Genomic DNA, 22,288 nt, shown 5'->3' on the forward strand with positions numbered 1-22,288 from the left:
CGGGAGGTTCCATGATGTCATATCTTGACAAATCTATTATAATTGAAAATATCATAAGTCAAAAATGCATTTAATACACCTAACCTACTGAATATTACTTTAGTCTCCTTTACCTTAAACATATTTAGAACACTTAACTGTAAGTTGGGCAAAATTATTTAACACAAAGCCTATTTTATAATAAAATGTTGAATATCTCATGTAATTTATTGAACACTATATTGAAAGTAAAATAACAAAAACGGTAGTATAAGTACCCCCCATTAACTATGCAGGTGAAAGCACACTGGACCTGAACAATCTTCGAAGCACTGTTAAAATTAACTGTTGAATGAGGGGAATGCTATTGTCACAGGCTCATCACTTTCCCACTGACAGCTGAGGCTGGCCTGCATTACAAGGGTATTCTACAGAATGTTTTAAGACTGAGGAAAAGATCAAAATTTGAAATGTGAAGCATATTTCTATTGAATACATATCCCTTTACACCACCAAATCACAAAATTATATATCAAACTATCCTAAGTCTGAAGCTGTATTAAATGCATTTTAAGATATGTTATTTTCAGTTTGCAATGGGTACAGGGCTGTAACACCATGGAAAGTAAAAAAATGTGTCAATTTTTCTGTCTCTAAGACAATAAATCCATTTATTAAGTTTAAAATACTTGATGACTGCATAAATATCAACTTGAGACATTTCTGTGAGTTATTGAATCATTTTTAATAGATTATTTCCAGGTTTTATGACTAAATAACATCACAATACTCATGATTTTATAATACCTTACATACGTGATTATTTTCTTAAGATAGCTTCTTAGACATAAAACTCTGGTTTTACTTTAGAGTTTCATATATATCATTGTCATATAATAATATACATTATGTTAATTTCATAATAATTTTCTCGCATTAAGGATTATCATTTTTAAAAATGATAGGTAAAATAGCATATCTTGATTTGGGCATACCTCAATTTTTTATATATATATTTTTTAGTTGTAGTTGGAGACAATATTTTATTTATTTATTTTTATGTGGTGCTGAGGATCGAACCCAGCGCCTTAGGCGAGCGCTCTACCGCTGAGCCACAACCGCAGCCCCCACACCCCAATTTTTAAAAGAGCTATTTATATCTCTCTCCATGAATTATCTGTTAAAATACGTACTGGCGGAATTAAAGTTTTGTTCTTTAATTATGCTACAGGGCTTAGAATGGTACTTGTTAAGTAGTCCTCGCGAAGTTTTGAACATAGGTAACCTAATTAATCGCTAAAATCCTAAAGATTGTGAACCATTTTAGGATCTATATTAAAGCCTCCGAACACAGTTACTGTACATTATTTTCAGCATTTTATCATATGAAGCAAGGTCGGAGTAACTGAGGTCTGGGAGGGATAAAGAATGGAAATCATGCCCACCCAAGAAAAGCGGAGGAAATCCGTTTTCCTGAGGAAAGGAACCACACGGTCTAAAACAGTTGGTCCTCCAGTGCTACAGAGGGCGAAGCAGCAGGACGTGAAGCAGCAAGAACGCGCCGCGAGCGGGACAACCAAGCTTCCCAGACAGTGGCGTGGGCTACGTGCTACGCATTCCCCAGAACGCTTCGCGGCCGCGGACTGCAGGTCCCCGGCTGCTGTGCATTTAGATAGTTGGGCCAGCAACCATTCCGCAGGGCGTAATGGCCGCCTTCCATATGTAGGGAGATTGCTGTTGGATTATATTTGATGTCAAAAAACAGGTGCCAGAATGTTCTCCGAGATCCCGTTTTCTTAGGGCGGTGAAGGCATACATAGGTTGGGACGAAGTGATGGGAAAAGTAGGGCCTCTGAACTATGGTAGTGGATTGTAGGTCCGACTAGGGAAAAAAACACCCTTCGCGGGATCCAGGTTCGAATACCCGAAGAGCGTGACAGACCGGAAACTACATTTCCCAGCATTCTTGCGGTACCAGAACTATTCCCGAAAGCCTAAGCGAGCTCCATCTGGTTTTCCGCTTCTTCTGGCCTACCGGACATCTCTGGAACATGAGGAGTCGCTGCATTTGGCGGCTCCTGCGGTCTGGAGGCAGCGGGGGCCACTGGGTTTCAACTCCCCGCGGGCGTTTCTCGCCGGCCCTGCGGAGAGGTGAGCTGGGGTATCGTGCCACGATGCCTGGAGTACCGTCTAGAGAGATGATTCCGGTGGGTCGCGCCTGCTGGGGTTAGCCGGAGGCGAGCGTGCCACGCCTTCCTCCTGCCACGTCTGGCGCTGGCAACCCCGCTGCCCTGGCTCACCGCTGGGGACTGGAACGCGGAAGACAGTACTGGGAAGTGGCCGCCTTCCTCTTCTGAGCTCTTCTTTTTTTCTGTCACATGAGGCCAGTAATTTCGTTGGTCTGTCTGGAGCAAACGTGATCTGTGTGTGGGGAAACCCTTATTTCTTTTAGGACCCGTTCAGAAATAAGTCTTTTCAGTTGTTGGTCTATAACCTAAGTTTTTGGTAGACCGCGCACACGTATCAGGCACACGTACATGTTCAGTCCTTTGCAATCACATAGTAGCCATTAAAATAAAAAAAGCTGGCACCAACAAGTTTAGAACTATTTGGTACTTCTGTTCGCAGTGTGTCCTGAAGAACATCTGACTTAGATGAATATTTACAGGGTTGTGTGTTGTGTTTTTTTTTTTCCCCCAACTTTTTCAATTTTTTGACTCTTTAAAAAGGTTATCCACAAAGTAGACACTTCATACCAACATTAGCATTCTCTGTGCACCTCCTGAATCTTTTGTACTAGGTGAACTGAGACAGTACACAAACACATCTCTCCCACCTCCACGCTGTGTTGTTTTTTTGTTTTGTTTTTTCCTTTGACACCAATGACACCAGTTGCAGTCAAAAACCTGTACTTGTTGATCCTCCATCTGTAAGCTTGCTGTTTAGCTGCCAGGATCATTCAGGAAGTTTTCCATTACATAGTTTGGGTGTTGAACATATATACACATTGTGATGGTAACAGTTTTCAAACTCTGATAAATCTCATCTTTGTAAACTTTGAGAGATAACCTTAATATTTAAATGAAATTTAAAAATTAAACATTTTTAGAGACTAAACTTTGAAGTATATGTCATACTGGAAAATACATCAGCACAGTAATTTTTAATGTTTCAACATATCCTTCCACTTGAATCTTAATATTCTTGGAGAAATTTAAAGTTTCCCCTTACAACAATATATTTTTATAGCCCTCTTCACTGTTCAAATATTTATTGAATGCTGTGTACAAGTAGTTTAAATTTCCCTAATAATATCAAGGAATTTGAAAACTTTGACTTAAGACCCTAGGGAGAACCTTAGTTATCATTAAGTCCAATTTCCTTTTTAAAGATGAATGAGTGAAGGCATAGGAAAGTGATGCGATTTGTCTTAAGTTTTATGCCCAGTAGTGTTATATTCCTTGTTAATAACTACTTCCCAAACTTAGCGGAGCATAAAAACACTGGAGTTTTTGTTTTTTAAATATAGATTTTTATCCTGGAATTACTGAGTTAGTGTCTAGGGGTGGAGCCCAGAACTTTATTTAATTTACTAACCCTAGTAATTTTGATGCAACCATTATAACATAGATCAGCAGATCAGCATATAAGAATATGAGCTGTAATGTCTGTCTTTGAGTACTTTACCAAAAAAAAAAAAAAAATCAGTCATGTCACGGAGGTGTTTTAGCTCTAAGGTGATTAAGCACATTAATATAAAACTTGAGACTTAGATATAATGAGACACCATTTTACATGTTTTTTCAAAGTAAAGTCTGGCCTTTTCCAGCAAAACAGGAGCTTGGTGCAAGATAGGCCAGAGTACCAATCCATGATGTACAATTTAGTAGCTCTGAAAGCTGGGTAAGCCTTTAAACTTTGTTTCTTACTGTAAAACACATGCACATACAAGATAGGTGTGAAAGAATCAAATAATGAAAGGTTTAGGATTTGGTGAGATAAGGAAGAGACTTCCTGCAGAGCTCTGAAGGACAAAGATGAGCAGGCAAAGGAAAGCTTTCTGAATGGACTGAGCAAAGTCTTGGAGAAGGAAAAGCACAAGGCATGTTTGTAAAATTAAGAGCCCTTGAAAAAAGAGATGAAGGAAGCATAGCGGGACAAGAGATGACCTGTGCTCTGCAAGATTTGCTGGCAGTGTTAAAGTCTTTTCTATCTCAAATTTGAGAAGCTGATGTTTGAGTGAGGTAGTCAATGTTTGTTTATTGAAGCGAGGAACTGCATTAATCTGCCTATCAATAAAACTAAGACGTGAGACAAATCACTTAGCTCTGAGCCTCAATTTTCCATGTCCAGAAAATGAGAATTTTAAAGACTGAATAATAGATATAAAAACAGTAAAATATCATATATTATTACTTTTTTTTCTAAATGCCAAATAAAAGAATAACCTTTTAATCAGGAATAGAAAATTAAAGATACCAAATCATTACTCCCAATGCAATTGTTATTGGAACTACTAATTTTTCTTTCTCCTGCTTTTATGTCTGACACACAAAGGCACATATCATTTTACCATTTCCATGTGGCACTCATCCAAAAATAATGCTGACGCGGTGATAATAATATGTGTGTTTTTTAAAAATTGCTCCACCTTTACAACTGCTTCCGCTTATCCCTTCAGTTAAATAGAATTCTGAGTAGTTATTGAATCTTCTTTTTATCATTTGAATTTAGAATTGATGTTCAGTTTTAATAACATCTGTTTTCTGCCTGCTAGTCTGTAAAATCTAGGACATAAGGTATGCCTGGTTTTGTTCATTGTTTTATCCCCTGTTCCTAATACATAGTCTGTAATTCAATAAATATTTGTTGGCTAGGAAGATATCTAGAAAGGAATCACATTTGCTGTACACTAGCAGAAAAGTAGTGCCTGGAGTTGCAGCTGTGCTTTTTAAGTACCTATTAAGTGGCTTAGGATAAATAAGAGACACAACAAAGGGTGATGGAGAGAACATGAGCTTTGAAGTCAAAAGAACCTAAATCTGGAGGCTGGGGGTGTGGCTCAGTGGTTGAGCACTTGCCTAGCACATATGAGGCACTGGGTCCATCCTCAGCACTACATTAAAAAAAAAGTATTGTGGCCATCTACAACTAAAAATAATCTTTTAAAAAAAACAAGTCTGAATCTGAAATCTGTCATTGGCTCTCTGACCATAGACAAACCCCTCTCCTTTCCTAGGTGTGGTTTTTTAATCTAAAAATGTAAATAACTCTGCCTTGATTTGGTAGTAATATAACAGTCTAGGATAGTATCTTGTGTTATACTAACAGGCAGTTATTTTCTTAATACATAATAATATTAAATAAGTTGTATATGGGCAAATTTCTCCCCAAAAGCAAAGACCTTATTAAAAAATTCATAATCAGTATATTAAAAAGGACAATACTTTGTCTAGGCTAAAAATGGAAATTTGTTGAAACAGGAAACCAAGTTATTTCAAAAATGATACATATTTCCTAGGGCTTGTGTTGCTACCAGTAAATACTCAGGATTTTAATTCAAATTCATTGATTTGATGACAAAATGTGATATAATTATGTGCCAAAGCACTAGGTGCTGAAGATACAGTAATGAAAAACACAGTTAAGACTTAAATTCTGGTTCAGAGACAAACAGCAAACAATAATTAGATTAGAGCTGAAAACTGTGTAGGAAATAAACCATGGATATATAGGAGAGTGGGAATATGGAAAGCTACTTTAAATAGGAATATCGGTATAAAATTTTTCCATAGCTCTGAGAAATTTCTGAAGACTACAGAGAGTTGGGCAGTTTCTGTTCTCTGGTAATTAAGAGTTGAGACAATGATCTCAAAAGCATTTGATATGTATCATTACAACTTTAGATGAGCTCTTAACATTTTTAATTGTAACCGATGTGATTCTGCAATCTGTATTTGGGGTAAAAATGGGAGTTCATAACCCACTTGAATCTAATGTATGAAATATGATATGTCAAGAGCTTTGTAATGTTTTGAACAACCAATTAAAAAAAAGAAAAAAGAAAAAAAACATTTTGAAATACTAAAAGAAAAACATCGAATGTTTGCTATGTACAGAATAATAACATAGACTTAGATAAAAGAAAGGCATGGAGGAGTCCAATTAACTTGTGTGAGGTTACAAAACTCCTAAATAGAAGAGTTAGAACTATATTTAAATATGTGGGGAAAATGGTTTGGAAGCCAAAGTATGATACCTCTATCTGCTATTAAAAGGAGGGAAAAAATTATCTTCTCTTTTCAGATTTCTTGACCACCACAACCAAGGAAGGATATGACAGAAGGCCAGTGGACATAACTCCTTTAGAACAAAGGAAATTAACTTTTGATACCCATGCATTGGTTCAGGACTTGGAAACTCACGGTAAGATATAGGAATAGGTACCTCTTGAAGGAAAAAACTTAATAGCATTTATGAATCACCTAGGTAAGACTATTGCTATTATGAGGAATTAAGAGTAACTATTTAAGTAGTTATAACATTTCACACAATAGAATATTATACAGTCATTAAAAATGGTATTGCTTGAAGAATATTTACTGATATGGGAAATACTAAAGATATATTAATGAAAAAGGACTGTATAAAAATTTGGTGCAAAATTATTCCAATTAAGTGAAAAAGAAAAAAACTAGAGGCTGATAATACAATCTAAATGGAAATACAAATGTTCAAGGATCACAAAAAGTCAAACAAGCACAAAAATTACCAAATATAAAAGTGGCAAGTTAACATGTGATATCACAGGAATAGAGAAATTGATTAATAGAACAAAATAGTATTCAAAGTCACATGGATATGAATGTAGCACATGATAAGGCATTTCACATAAGGGAAAGGAAGTGCTCCGCCACTGAGCTGCAGCCCCAGCCCTGGTTATATTTTTTTGTGTGCTGCTTATATATTTATATTTTGCCCATTTTCCTCTAATTGCTTTTACTTGTTCTTATTGATTCCTAGGAATTCTTATGTTCAGCTTTTAATCTATCTGGAATTTCACTAAGGAAATCTAATATATTTCATCCAATGGCTAGTCATTTATTATATCTTACTTATTAAATAAAACAGTTGTGTCCATATACAACTACAAAAAAACAATTTTTAAAAAAATAACCAAAAATATATTAAAGGTGCTTAACCTCATTACTAACCAAGGACATACAGAATTAAGTACAAACTAAAATAATGCAATACCATTTTTATGCCAATTATATGCTCAAAAACAAAGACCAATAATATTCTATAGTTGCTAAGGATGTGGGAGGCATTTAGAATAGTAAAATTATAAAGTACTTTTAGAGAGTAATTTAGCATTATCAAGTTTTTAATTATAACCATTTTTTTAAAAAAAATAAAACAATCTTAAATATTGAGGAAAGTTATTCTAGTGGTCTGTTCTGATAAAGATGTGTACATTTAAAAAGACATACTTATTTGCTGCCTACAGGTTTTGACAAAGCACAAGCAGAAACAATTGTATCAGTATTAACCACTTTATCAAATGTCAGCCTGGATACTATCTATAAAGAGATGGTCACTCAAGCTCAACAGGTACTATATTCATTTTTATCACCGACAGTTTCATAAATGATTTTTTTCAAGGAACAAAGGAAGAAAGAAAAGGAAGAGAGGGAAGAGAAAGAATTGAAGGGAAAGGAAGAAAGATCTTTAGTAAAGTCAGTATCTAGGACAGACTGAAAAGTTAGAATAGTCCTAACAAGATTATGGCATAATACAAAGAAGGAATTTTGTCATATCTTCCACTGTGTGAGGTAATTATTTGAATCATGAGATGGTAGCAGATTGTTATTGAAAGTTTTTCCCCTGGAAAGCCTATCACAGAAGAGCTAACCTTTCTTTACTATATGATACATTTTACTCGTGTCCTATATATATTGTAGTTCAGAGACGAAAGCTAGAAAGGATTAAACTAATATGGCTGGGAAAGACTTCATAAATTGCTTGGCTAAGAAGTCTGGATATACAAATTCTTAAAGTCAACTGTTTACGAAAAACTTAAGATGTAAGGAGCACAGTAAAACTGTTTAAGAATCTGTTTTCTGCTAAGGTGTGATGACACATGCCTGTAACCCTAGCAGTTCAGGAGGTTTAGGCAGGAGGATCACAAGTTGAGGGCCAGCCTCAGTAATTAAGTGAAGCAACTTAGTGAGACACTGTCTCAAAGTGAAAAGAAAAAAAAAATTTTTTTTTTAAAGGGCTGAGGATGTGGCTCAGTGGCCAACTACCCCCGGGGTTTAATCTCTACTACCAAAAAAAAAAAAAAAAATCCATTTTCTTCTGATACTTATATTTTTTAATTTTAGTTTTTCAAATTTAGACTTCTTCCCTCATATAAATATTTCAAAACATACACACACAAATATAGGATTTTTTTACATAATATTAGAATCTATTAAAGATTTTTACTATGGGCTGGGATTGTAGCTTAGTGATAAGAGTGCTTACCTCAAATGCATGAGGCACTGGATTCTATCCTCAGCACCACATAAAAATAAATAAAAATAAAGACATTGTGTCCATCTACAGCTGAAAAAATATTTTAAAACAAAGATTTTTACTATAATCTCCAATTAGACGTTGAAACTAAAACATTCATATCCTTTAAATTTGTGTTTTCATCATTTTAGCTTAATTTTTCATGTTCATAGCAGACTAGTAAATCCACTAAAGAAAAAGCCAACAATTATTGCATCCATAACAGAGTTAGAAGGAGCTACTGACATTTTAAATAAAAAGTAATTTACTCTTAAGTTCTTAAACTTGCCTATAATATAAGCAGGGAATTAAAACTAATTTGAAGAATCATCATGCTTCCAAGACCATTTAATATTACATATAAAATATAGGATTATGTATAGTAATATTACTATTAAACTTTGGCTTTTTTCAAATTTCTAGTGTGTGAAGTTAAAATCCCATTCCATTCTTGAACTTAACATCATTGTTGACCTTTAGCATATAATAAGGCACAAAGATGATGTCATGAAGCATAGAGCTAAGTTCAAGCAAACAAGCTAACTACTTGATTACTTCAGATCACTAACTCTGTTCAACCTCTGATGACTTCACAAAAGTTATAAAGATCATACTTCTAATAAGTTTGACCACTTAATAATGAATAATATCTTTCCATTTAAATGGCGGGGGTTCTTTTTTTGTTGTTGGTTTTTTTTTTTTTTTTTTTTTTTTTTGGTACTAGGGATGGGACTCAGGGGTGCTTAACCACTGAGCGACATCTCCAGCCCTTTATACTTTTTGAGACAGGATGTCATTAAGTTGCTTAGGGTCTAACTAGGTTACTGAGGCTAGCTTTGAACTCGCAATCCTCCTGCCTCAGCCTCCTGAGCCACTGGGATTACACACGTGCACCACCATACCTGGTCTATTTAAAGTTCTGGAAGATAGACACTGTGCTGTATGAGTCACAGCTGTATGTAAAGAAAGAATGAAGTAAAAAGCAGCTGCTGTACAATCCCTTATTCTCAGGCTCAAACTCTATAAGAAATCTGTAATTACATTTCTTCCATATGTATTTGCAATAATAAAAATGCATTATATTTAATGTCATAGAACTCCTTTATAATGGTATTGGGGAAACAGGTGTGAAAGCCCCCACAGGACACATCTGTAATGACCTCTCAGGTAATTTTCATAAATACTTCAAGCAGAAATGAGTAAAAGAAAATGAACCCCATTCCCAGTAATATATGAGGGTTAGGGAAGGCATAGGAATCAGATATTTGTTGAACACAGTTGAAAACATTTATATTGTGTAGGATTCATATTTAAGTCAAGACATCCTCAACATAAAAATACTGGAGTCAGAGTATTCTACTTCAGCCATTAGATCACTATGCCATTAATAATATATAGCTAACAATTACTGGATACTAACCGTAGGCCAAGAACTATTTAAAGTATTTTATATACAGTATTTACTTAATCTTAAAAATAAAAAACTCTGTAAGGTGTGAGTATTGTTATTTCCATTTACCAATGAGGAGATGAAAGAAGTTCAATAAGTTGCCCAGAATCTCAAAGAAAGTGACAGAATTTGAGTTCAAACTCAGAGAGCCTAACTCCACAATTCACACTTTTAAACTCTGCTTTATGAGAGTGTCTCATCTGAAAGTTGTTTTTGGAGATATGTGCATTCCAGACCCTTTGAACACTGAGCTATATCTGAAAATGTTACAGCCTCTGCTATCTAAAAGTCGTCAGCTTTCAAATGGTCTTTCTATCTCATGCCAATCAAAAAATGACTGCAACCCCAACAAAGTACCCCAATCACAAATTGTAACTTTAAAAATGAGATTATTGATCCTGTTCTTGTTTGGGCTTTTTTGTTTTATTTATAAACCCATTATACAGGGTTCTTCAAAAGGTTATATACAATTATCTGATTTAACTTTTAATAAAGAGCAATAAATTATGTCAGTAAGCTACCTCATTTTAAGATTAGTGGTAACCATTATGGTTTTTTGTAAAGCTGCCTTAAATCATTACTACAAAAATTTCCCTCCTTAACAAAGCAAAAACTTATAAGTATATTGGATAGGAGCCACCTTTTCTTTTGTATATTCTTGGTAGTGCCAAATATAGGAAAGATATGAGAGAATTTAAACAAAATTAATGTTGTGCCGATAAAGAATAATTATTTTAAACAAATATCTGTGTATTTTGTTATAGTCCCTGACATTAAATTTTATTCAATACCTTTTACCATTTTCCAATGGTAAAAAAAATCCCACAAATAAAAAGTAACAAAAGGTAATAAAACCCTTTCTATCTATGTGTTCAAAAAACAAAATAAATCATTTGGTGAGGAACTTCTAGAGGCTAAGTAAGCAATTTATTGGAATTCTTTTTAGAATGTTTAGACCTAAACATTAATTTTACACACTGGGAAATGCATTTTTCTTCTTGAATCTCTGTAGGTTTATATGTTGTTGTTTTTTTAACATTTGGTTAACATTCTAAATTTCATGAAAACAATTCATGAATAAAACAATGTCATTCCTAGATCACTAGCTTATTTTTATTTTATTTTCTAGGAAATAACAGTACAACAGCTAATGGCTCATTTGGATTCCATCAGGAAAGATATGGTCATCCTAGAAAAAAGTGAATTTGCAAATCTGAGAGCTGAGAATGAGGTGATATAAGTTTTAATTTATTATTGATACAAATAACTGATCTCTTCAGTATGTTACTTGGTGAATAAGACCAAATAACTTTATGTGGTTACTAAACAAGTTTTTAGATTAAAAATACACTGTTTTCCGACGTGATTCTGCAATCTGCATTTGGGGTAAAATTGGGGGTTCATAACCCACTTCAATCTAATGTATGAAATATGATATGTCAAGAGCTTTGTAATGTTGTGAACAACCAATAAAAAAAATAAAAAAAAATACACTGTTTTATCATGCTTAATCTTTATGTGTAAATCAATGTCTTACATACTGAAGAACAAGAATTGCATTTTATGTACATAAAATTCACATAAAAGAAAGTCTTTGAGCTTACATACTATATAAAATTTCTTGTATAGCTCATAATATAATGTACTCAAAGCTGAAAATAATATGGTGTTTTCCATTTTATTTGATCCTCTATTGTCTTTTCACTTAAAAGTATGTTCCTGTAATCAGAAATTTGTTGTTATTCACTAGTGTATATATTTTTATATTTTATATAAATATATATGTATGTATGTATGAGTGTATATAGAAAGATATTCAATTTTTGCTAATCTAGAGTCTCAGATGTTTTTTAAATGAATCAATATGGGTTTTTGGTTTCATGCTAATTGTTTATGATCTTTCTTACCTAGAAAATGAAAATTGAATTAGACCAAGTTAAACAACAACTAATGGTAAGTGAAATTTTTCCCATTTTAGTATCAGACCAATAAATTTGATTACAATATAATTTTTTAAATATTTTCTTTTTTTAAAGAATGAAACCAGTAGAATCAGAGCAGATAATAAATTGGACATCAACCTGGAAAGGAGCAGGGTAACAGATATGGTAATGAGCTTGTAAATATAGCTTCTTGATTACTTATTCCTTTTTAATTCTTTTTAGTCTTTTATTTTTTTTTAATCTCCTGCTGCTTCATATCCTTTAGTTTACAGATCAAGAAAAGCAACTTATGGAAACAACCACAGAATTTACCAGAAAGGTAAGGGAGTAGTATGTAGAACTTTCTCTTTCATACATTTCTTTATATGTATCAGTTTATAAGTTTAGACTTTATAAAGCTAGCCCTGTAAAATCCATGATTTCCTCATAGCTACTATAGTTAGCCAGCACTTTGTGGGAAGCTGCCCCCAAATAAGTGGTTGTACATGAGCTCTGACATTACACTAAGAATCAAGATTTTTGTATAGCACACTTTTTTTTTACCTAAATTATTTTTGCAGAGACAGTAACTGTGTCTTAAAAGACAAAGATTCACTGTTCACTATTGGTATTTAAGTGCCTAGGTTTAAATAAATACTTATCTTAAAAATTTGTTAAAAAAATATTTATTGCAAATATTTCTTGCCAGATACTGTTTTGCATGCTTTACTTCTATTAATTTACTTAATTTTTGTATCAGCCTGTGGAAAGTGGTATTATTATTCCCATTTTACCAGTTTGGAAAATGAGACAAGTTAAGATCACAGAGTTAATGACTGGTGGAGCTGGGATAAGAACCTGGATTCTAAACCCTATATTTAAAACTACTGCTTACCTTACCTTCTCAATAATCCTTAAATTTAATCATCATTTAAGTTCTGTGGCTTGAGTAAACCCCAGCTTTCTGACCCAGCCTAGTCTTTTTCTTAAAAGCCATGTGACATTATTACCCTATGTACATACATGATGACTACATGACCAGTGTGATTCTATATCATGTACAACCAGAAGAATGATAAATTATACTTCATATATGTATGATGTGTCAAAGTGTGTTCTACTGTCATGTATAACTAATTAGAACAAAATTTTTTTAAAAAGTTATAAGTCATTTGGCTTTCTAATATAGAAGAGACATTACTATGCTCAAATTTTAATAAACGGGAAGGCCACATATGTCTTCAAGAATCCTATACTCTTACTTCTTGGCCAGAGAAAGTAGATAAGGAATTAAGCAAATTGTTTTACAACTGATTTCTGAGTTCTGGCTCCTATATATTCACCATTAGATATTTCTGCTAGTTCCTTTTATATTGGTGTCAATTCATATTACATATTGGGATTTTTTTTCCTTTTGCAGATAATATCTAAAATTTTAATCATACCATCCTAAGCACTTTACACAATAAAGTGATAGTTCTAGTATTAAAATTTTCGCTTTTCCATTTATCATCTTATATATTTATGTCTCAAGTGTCTTATGTGAGGTTTTTAGTAGAATATGCCCAGCATGTGATAATTCTAAGAAATTATTTCCAGTGTGAAAATTGGGGTAATGTGGTTTGTTCCTTTGTGTCCGTTGAATTTTTTTTTAATACCACTATGCTTTTACTGTATTTCCCCAGTGAAAATATTTATAATGCAAAATTAGCACATAAATATTTCTACAGAGGAACAAAATTTAGTTGTCTTTCTTATTCTTGCTTACTACAGGATACTCAAACCAAAAATGTTATTTCAGAAACCAGTAATAAAATTGACACTGAAATTGCTTCCTTAAAAACACTGATGGAGTCTAATAAACTGGAGACAATTCGTTATCTTGCAGGTAAGACTGTCAAAGAAAGGAATACTGTCATTCAATTTTTGGACCTGTTAGTTCCTACCTCTCAAGGTAACCATATAGATAACAGAAGAAAAGGAGAAGCTATAATGATGCTTTTAGTGCTTAGTCCCCTGTAGTGCTTGAAGAAGGCTTCAGTCCCAAGATATAACTCACCAGGCAACTCTGTGCAACTTACTGAGAAGAAAAAGCACATGGGTAGCAAAGAAATGTATAAACCCAAGGACAAAGTGATACAAGGATACAATGAAAATTTTCTTTTATTGTTTATATTCTTCCTTAAGGATTTGAGTGGGGTTAGATAAAAAGAACACTAAAGTAGATACAGGCCATTAAAAACCATACCAAGCAAAGGGTAATGGAGGGTTGAAACTAACTTGTTCATTCAATTGCCTGAGCACAGATACTACCCCCAAATTAGATTATTTGTCATGTACTAAGCTCCTTAATTACTATCTGACATAACAATTATATAGCCCTTATGAATTATGAAGAATACACTAATCAAGTGATATTTGTCCTTTTTATTTTTATAAAAAGTAATATTTTTTAAATTATACATCGTTTTAGAATTCAAAAGCAGCAAAAGCCTTCCAAATCTACTATTAGTAGCATGTATCTTCTGTATATAAATATAACATACACCTTTAAAAAAAAAACTACATTATATATGACAGTCAACTCTACAACTTTTTAAAAGGTAATCAAATGTCTTAATTATTTTTGAACTTCAGTACATACTTAGATGTCTTTTTATTAGAAAGCATAATATTAAAATGCTATAATTTACCCAATACTTTATTAACAGGCATTTTCCTCCCTTTATTAGGAATAGTATTCCACTGAATAACCATATATATGTATGTTTGAATAAATACACATACATATACCCATCTTTGTATACTTATGCTAGTGTTCCTATGTAATAAGTTGTCATGCCCATTTAAAATTTGGGGTCAAAAAGATAATATTTTAAAACTTTGTATTAGTGAATTTCTATCCAGAATAAAATCCTGATTTATACTATCAGCGGTTTCCTCAGTGTCCACCACTGGTGTTGGGATGTTAGGAGAGGTGAAGAATGAGCCTGAGCTCTAGCTGATGCATGGATATGCAATTAAAATGACTCAACTTTTATCTTTTTAAAACATTGGGTTTCTGTTTAACATTCATTTGAAGAAAGAATTCTAAGGCTAAAACATAACAACTAAAACAAACTCTACTAAAACATCTCTGGACCTAAAGACATTCAGTTGTAATACCCAGGAAAATTCTAAAACAGCCCAGTTTGGAGTGTTCATTCCCTCTTTCAAAATTGATCACAAAGTAACAAAGTTTAGGAATGTGTTGAGGTGGACTTAGCTTCCTACAGAGTGTTTACCTATAATCTTAGTTTAAAATAACATAAGATGGTAATGAGCTCCAAAAAGCTTTCATTCAGAAGTGAAGATATACAAAGCAGAATTGAATAGACTTAGTGGCAATAGCAAAAAAAAAAAAAAAAAATTAACAAGTTAGTCATTTAGAAAAACTTAGTTCTAAGTCATCCTCCCTTCTGTTTTTTACTGAGGGTTTAAAGCCAACAATACTGAGGCATTTTTCTCCGTCCTTATCCATCTATAAATATGTACTACTTACTAGTATTGTTAATGGTAAGCCTTTTAAGAAGCTAAAATCCCGTACTTTGAACAAGTGGGATGATAATGTCATGAGTGGATCTGTTGGTTCTAGAATACCTAAGATAATTGCCTGTAAGACCCAGTTTATCTGAGATTCATATATTAAATTCAGTCATAAAGGGGGAATAAAAACTCCTAGTTCAGTTGTCAGAGTCCCAGCATTAAAGATCTTGCATTTCCCTTGAAGAAGATATCAATGTGTCTTAATCACTTTGGTTAATCGGTATCCCAGCTTACATCAGTCAGTAATCTTTTAATTTTAAATATTATATATCCAACTTTAACTAGTTTTGGCTTATTATTAAATATTGAAAAGTCAGGCATATCCTAAAAAGGACAACTGGAAACAGAATTTACTCTGTATTCTGTCTCTGAATGTCCTCATTTTCTCCACACTAACTTTATGAGTTGGAAACATTACCACCAGTAGCTCCTACATTGATGTCATTCTACTCTCACCAACCAATACAAAAAAATCCCAGGAAATAGTCTGAAGAGCCCCCTCTTGGGGTTGCAGGTCCTTTTGGCCCAGATCACTGTTGCCGAGGAAGCAACAGCTGTAAAGTAATGGTAGTTCTGTTTAATCTGTGTTACTGTAGAATATTCTGTTCTGGGCAGATAAATAGTAATAAAAAGCTAACATTGGTGGGAAATTTACCAGGCACATGGCTTATTTAAGCATTTTACATATATGTAAGTTCACTGCTAGACAGTCCATAGAAGATAAACAGCAAATTTAAAAATAATTTGGGATGTCTTCATGATTATTAGTAGTGACAACAAGAAGAAATAAAAGCCAAAATAATAGGAACAAGAAAAAAAAGACACTAAATTTGGAAACACTTCTGTATTCTAACAAAGAAATGAAATACTTTCCTCCTCACAATAAATTCATCAGCTCTTAAATTAGCAAAAAATAAAAATCACCTAAATAGCCACATGTGGCTCAAAAAAAAAAAAAATTTCAGGGCTGGGTCTGTAGCTCAGTAGCAGAGCCCTTGCCTATCACATGTGAGGCACTGGATTTGATCCTTAGCCCCACATAAAAATAAAGAAAGGCATTCTGTCCATATACAACTACAAAACAGCTTTAAAAAAAAAATTACAAATGTCACAGTACAAATAAGGCTAACAGAATGGTTTTCAAAAAACAAAGCTTTGGAGTCAGGTATACCTATTCTTGAATCCTGGCTTCACCATTTGCTGGTCATATAGCTTTGGGCTTGTTGCCCCATCTAAACAACAGCTATAATACCACTAATCTCATAGGATTTTAATTATATCTAAATAAGGTAATGGAATCACTTAGCACACTACCTGACACATGGTAAATAGTAGCAGGATCAAATTGGATAATGTATAATTAATTGCAGTAAGACAAGATATTCTTTTTTTTACCACAATACCTTTATCCTATTTATTTATTTATGTGGTGCTGAGGATTGAACCCAGGGCCTCACATGTGCTAGGCAAGTGCTCTACCATTGAACTACAGCCCCAGCCTAATATATTCTTAATGTTATTCTTTCTTCTCAAATGTCTAGATTCCCTACGTATCTTAGGCCTAATTTCATTTCTTAAAAATAAGGAACTGACCTTATCATTAACTAAGTTACATTAAATAGCACAATTAAGTGGGATAGTGTAAATTAGATTTATACATTATAATTAAAATAGCTTTATTATATATAGCTAATTTCTTGTGTCTTTAGTCATAAAAGTTTGTCCTTTTATCTCAGATTCTCCATTTAAAGATGCTTTCATGGCCTTTTAAACAAACTGGAGATTAGAGAATCCTTAAAAGCCTCACTCAAATTTGAACACTTTTTTTTTTTTTTTTTAAGGTGCTAGGTTCAAACCCAGGTCCTCGTGCAGGCTAGGCAAGAGCCCTACCCCTGCCCCACATACCTAGCCCCCTTAACTTCTTAAAGGGGGCTGAAACATTTTCTCTTAGAATGATGTAATATGGAGCTGAGGTTGTGGCTCAGTGGTATAGCACTTGCCTAGCATGTGTGAGGCAGTGGGTTCGATTTTGCACTACCTAAATAAATGAATAAAATAAAGGTCCATCAACATCCAAAACTTTTTTTTTTAAATGATGTAACAAAGAGCAGGTGGTGTGTGGGCTGAGGATGTAATTCAGTGGTAGAGCATTTGCCTAGCATGCACAAGCACCACAAATAAAAGGGGAAAAGCAGGTGGTATATTAACCAAAAAGCCTTATGCTTTTTCTGCCCTCTACTCTCTGAAGTTTTTTTTTTTTAAGGATTTTCATTAAAATTTAAGTTTTTAGTAATTATGAATTATTTCTTTTAAAAGAGATGGGTTCTTTATTACCTAGGATTCCCCAAACTCTTGGGCTCAGCCTAAGTAGTTGGGACTACAGGCCACTGTGCCCAGCTGAGAAATTATTTTAAAATGTACTGAAAAGACAATATAAATTTTCTTCTCCAACTGGCAGTGTAGCTCAGTGGTAGAACACTTGCCTAGGAAGTACAAGACCCTGGGTTCTCCCCAGAACCACACACAATTTTTTTCCCATAGATATATTAATGCCTGTTCTATTAACCTAAAACACATAATTTTTAACATAAGAAAGATTATTTTATTGTAAAATGAAATAGTTTATAATTTTTTAGTCATTTGTAACACTATTGTCAATGACTTTAAATACTGTTTATAGATTCTGACTTATCTACATTTCTAAATTATTTTTATCCTTATTCTGTCTTAAAATTTAGGAAGCTTTTAAAAATAATGTATTGCCAGGCACAGTGGCACATGCCTGTAATCCTGGTTTCTAAATAAAATGTGAAAAGGGGCAGGGGATGTAACTCAGGTTAAATTCCACTGGGTTCAATCCCTGTTACCAAAAATAAAAATAACTGGCTTTAATACTGTGTTATTAATTATTATCTTTATCTTAGTTTTCTAAGGAAAGAAAAACATAAGGTACAAAATTGATTTCCTTTATTTTTCTCTTCATCTAAATTGAAAATAACACTATTCTGTTAATCCCTGCAAAATAATAATGAATACTTGACTTGTAATATAGTTTCTTTTTTATTTCTTTTTTTTTTTTTTTTTAACAGCCTCAGTGTTCACTTGTCTTGCAATAGCATTGGGATTTTATAGATTCTGGAAGTATTACTAACTATCCTACTGTTGGCTGCTATTGACTTCGTAGAATACTACACCGGGAGTTTCTTTGAACATTTTCAGTTGCTGCAGAAAATTTACAACAACATTATTCAAAGTATGCATGGACTAAAGAGAAGTATTTTAAGTATTTTATCTTTATTTCATGTGTCTGTATTTTATTTGTTTGAAAAGCTATCATCCAAACCCTGATTTATTTGCGATAGAAGGGCATTTTGTCCTCATCCTTTTGATAGTTCATAGAAACTGAACTAAAATTTTCTTGTATTTGCTTCAAGAATTTTGTAAATCAAATAGAATTTTGTTGGTATGTGCTGCAAATTTGAAAACTATGCCTTAGCCTACATGCTTACTGGACCTAACTCTCCTGATAAGTACTGTAGTTAAATTTTTATATAAAATAAAAGATTATTATAAGAAAATGATTCAAATGTATGATATGTCAAGGTCATTGTACTGTCATGTGTAACTAATTAAAACAAATTAAAAAAAGAAAGTAGCTTGGTTTTGAAAGTGTCTCACTATATAACAGGAGATTATTTTCTTTTTATAATAAAAGTAAACAATTTTTAAAATTTGTGCTCCAGTATCTAACCACTAGTATAAAAATCTATGAAGTTATTCTGATCATTACACTTACTTTTTTAAATTTTTCATATAAAAACCAGGGTTTATCCTTGATTTTCAATTTAAAACAATTTAAATCAACCCATCTTAAACTTATAAGACAAAACTTTTCCTAATAATTCATTTAAATTCAGCAAACATCTGTTGGTATATATAGAGCCTACTCCCAGGAAACTTATATGGAAATCCAGGTTTCAGGTTTTTATTTTGTTGCTTTTTGGGGACCCTATATTTTTTCTCATTTAGTGTCTCATGACAATATATATGTTATTTTTTTTTTAATTACAAACTGTCATTTTTATCTTAGTTCTTTAGTTCTATCCACATTAAGAAGCCACAGTCAGAAAATGTTAAACACTTCAGAATATTTCATAATTCCTTGGCAACAGCTTTAAAAGTTTCATAATCAGTCGACCAGTATTCAAAATAATCCTACCTTTTTAAAAAACTTTTTTATTTCTAAACAGTTATACATGATGGCAGAATGCTATTTGATTCATTGTAGAACACAATTAGAACACAATTTTTCACTTCTCTGTACACGAAGTAGGGTCATGCCATTCCCATTCATGCAATCATGTATGTACCTAGGGTAAGGATGTCCATCTCATTCCACCATCTTTCCTATGCCTATACCCCCTCCCCTCCCCTCCCCTTTGCCCAGCCCAAAGTTCCTCCATTCATCCTGTGTCCCCCCAACCATTATAGATTAGCATCCACTTATCAGAGAAAACATTCAGCCTTTAGTTTTGGGAATTGGCTTACTTTGCTTAGCATGGTATTCTCTAACTCCATCCATTTACCTGCAAGTACCATAATTTTATTCTCTTTTAATGCTGAGTAATATTCCACTGTGAATATATATCACAGTTTCTTTATCCATTCATCTATTGAAGGCCATCCAGGTTGGGTTCACTATTTGGCTATGAACATTGATGTGGCTGCGTCACTATAGGATGCTGATTTTAAGTCCTTTGGGTGTAAACTGAGGAGTGGGATAGCTGGATCAAATGGCGATTCCATTCCAATTTTTTTAAGGAATCTCCATACTACTTTCCAGATTGGTTGCACCAATTTGCATTCCTGCCAGCAATGTATTAATGTGACTTTTCCCTCACATCCTCACCAGCACTTATTGTTTCTTGTATTCTTGATAATTGCCACTCAGACTGGGGTGAGATGAAATCTTAAGAGTAGTTTTGATTTGCATTTCTCTAATTGCTAGAGATTTGAACATTTTTTCATATATTTGTTGATTGATTATATATCTTCTTCTGATAAGTGTCCAATTACTTAGCCTATTTATTGATTGGGTAGTTTGGTTTTTTGGTGCTAAGTTTTTTGAGTTCTTTATATATCCTAGATATTAATGCTCTAATATGTGTGTGGTAAAAATTTGCTCCCATACTATAGTCTCTCTTTTTACCTCACTGATTGTTTCTTTTGTTGAGAAGAAGTTTTTTAGTTTGAATCCATCCCATTTATTGATTCTTAATTTTATTTCTTGCGCTTTAGGAGTCTTGTTAAGGAAGTTAGGGCCTAATCCAACATGATGAAGATCTGGGCCTACTTTTTCTTCTATTAGGTTTAGGGTGTCTGGTCTAATTCCTAGGTCCTTGATTCACTTTGAGTTGAGTTTTGTGTGTGGTGAGAGATAGATAGGGGTTTAATTTCATTTTGCTACATATGGATTTCCAGTTTTCCCAGCACCATTTGTTGAAGAGGCTATCTTTTCTCCAATGTGTGTTTGGGCACCTCTGTCTAGTATAAGATAACTGTATTTATGTGGGTTTGTCTCTGTGTCTTCCATTCTGTACCACTGGTCTACCTGTCTGATTTGGTGCCAATACCAGGCCATTTTTGTTCCTGTGGCTCTGTAGTATAGTTTAAGGTCTGGTATTGTGATGCCTCCTGCTTCACTCTTCTTCATAAGGATTGCTTTGGCTATTCTGGGTCTCTAATTTTTCCAAGTGAATTTCATGATTGCTTTTTCTATTTCTGTGAGGTATGACATTGGGATTTTAATTGGTATCACATTGAATCTATGTAGCTCTTTGGGTAGTATGGCCATTTTGACAACATTAATTCTGCCTATACAGAGCATAGGAGATCTTTCCATCTTCTAAGATCTTCTTCAATTTCTTTTCTTCGTTGTTCTGTAGTTTTCTTTGTAGAGGTCTTTCACCTCTTTTGTTAAATTGATTCCCAGGTTTTGTTTTTTGTTTGTTTGCTTATTTTTGTTTTTGTTTTTGAGGCTATTGTGAATGGGGTGGTTTTCCTAATTTCTTTCAGAGGATTCATCAGTGATGTGTTGAAATACATTTGATTTATGGGTATTGATTTTATATCCTGCTGCTTTGCTGAATTCATTTATTAAATCTCGAAGTTTTTGGTGGAATTTTTTGGATCCTCGAAGTATAGAATCATGTCATCAGCAAATAGTGATAGTTTGAAACCTGCCTTTTTTTTTTTAGATAGGAAAAATGTAGAAAAATAAAGAGACTCATGCACATGGTCCAGTGAGTGAGAATCAAAGGATTTTCTTCAAAGATCTAACTGCTGAGTTGTTTTCAAAACAAAACTCTATATCTTAACATTATCCTATTACATTCTGATTCATTATCTCCAAAATCTCTTATCTACAAGTTCTTAACATATTATAAATTTCTATTACATTAATAAAGACCATCTAGGCTAAAGTCCACTGTAATAAACTACAGTGCATTTCATTCACTTAATCCTTATGACAACCTGCTATGTGCCAAAGAGCGTGAGCTCTCTGTGTACACAGCGGTAAACATGTTTAATTCTCATAGAACTTAATAATCTTAGTGGAGATTAAACAATAAGTTATATTAAACAATAATATTTTTAAATTGTAACCAGATGGAAGACTTCCTTCCTCCATGAGAAGGAATAGCACATGAAGAACATCATAACATTGTCATCACTCTAACCCCTCCTCCACTCTGCTCTAAGGAATTAAAGTAACTTATCCAGTTGTAAATTT

The 22,288-nt window shown here is 33.4% G+C and overlaps 2 protein-coding genes across 3 annotated transcripts in view; one reads left to right on the forward strand and one right to left on the reverse strand.

Annotated features, from left to right (window-relative positions):
• ANKRD42 (ankyrin repeat domain 42) overlaps positions 1 to 22,288 on the reverse strand; it is a 136,891-nt gene that overhangs the window by 53,261 nt on the left and 61,342 nt on the right. The gene's annotated exons all lie outside the window — the stretch shown is intronic.
• CCDC90B (coiled-coil domain containing 90B) lies at positions 1,401 to 19,127 on the forward strand. Its single transcript, XM_081280145.1, has 9 exons — positions 1,401 to 2,130; positions 6,286 to 6,405; positions 7,490 to 7,593; positions 11,118 to 11,219; positions 11,900 to 11,941; positions 12,025 to 12,096; positions 12,197 to 12,250; positions 13,684 to 13,798; positions 18,585 to 19,127. The coding sequence occupies exons 1-9, from the start codon at positions 2,031 to 2,033 to the stop codon at positions 18,644 to 18,646; spliced, it is 771 nt and encodes a 256-aa protein (XP_081136271.1). The 5' UTR covers positions 1,401 to 2,030; the 3' UTR covers positions 18,647 to 19,127.

The sequence above is a fragment of the Spermophilus citellus genome (genome assembly GCF_964194105.1).
Source record: "Spermophilus citellus genome assembly, chromosome: 2".
Lineage (NCBI taxonomy): Eukaryota > Metazoa > Chordata > Mammalia > Rodentia > Sciuridae > Spermophilus > Spermophilus citellus.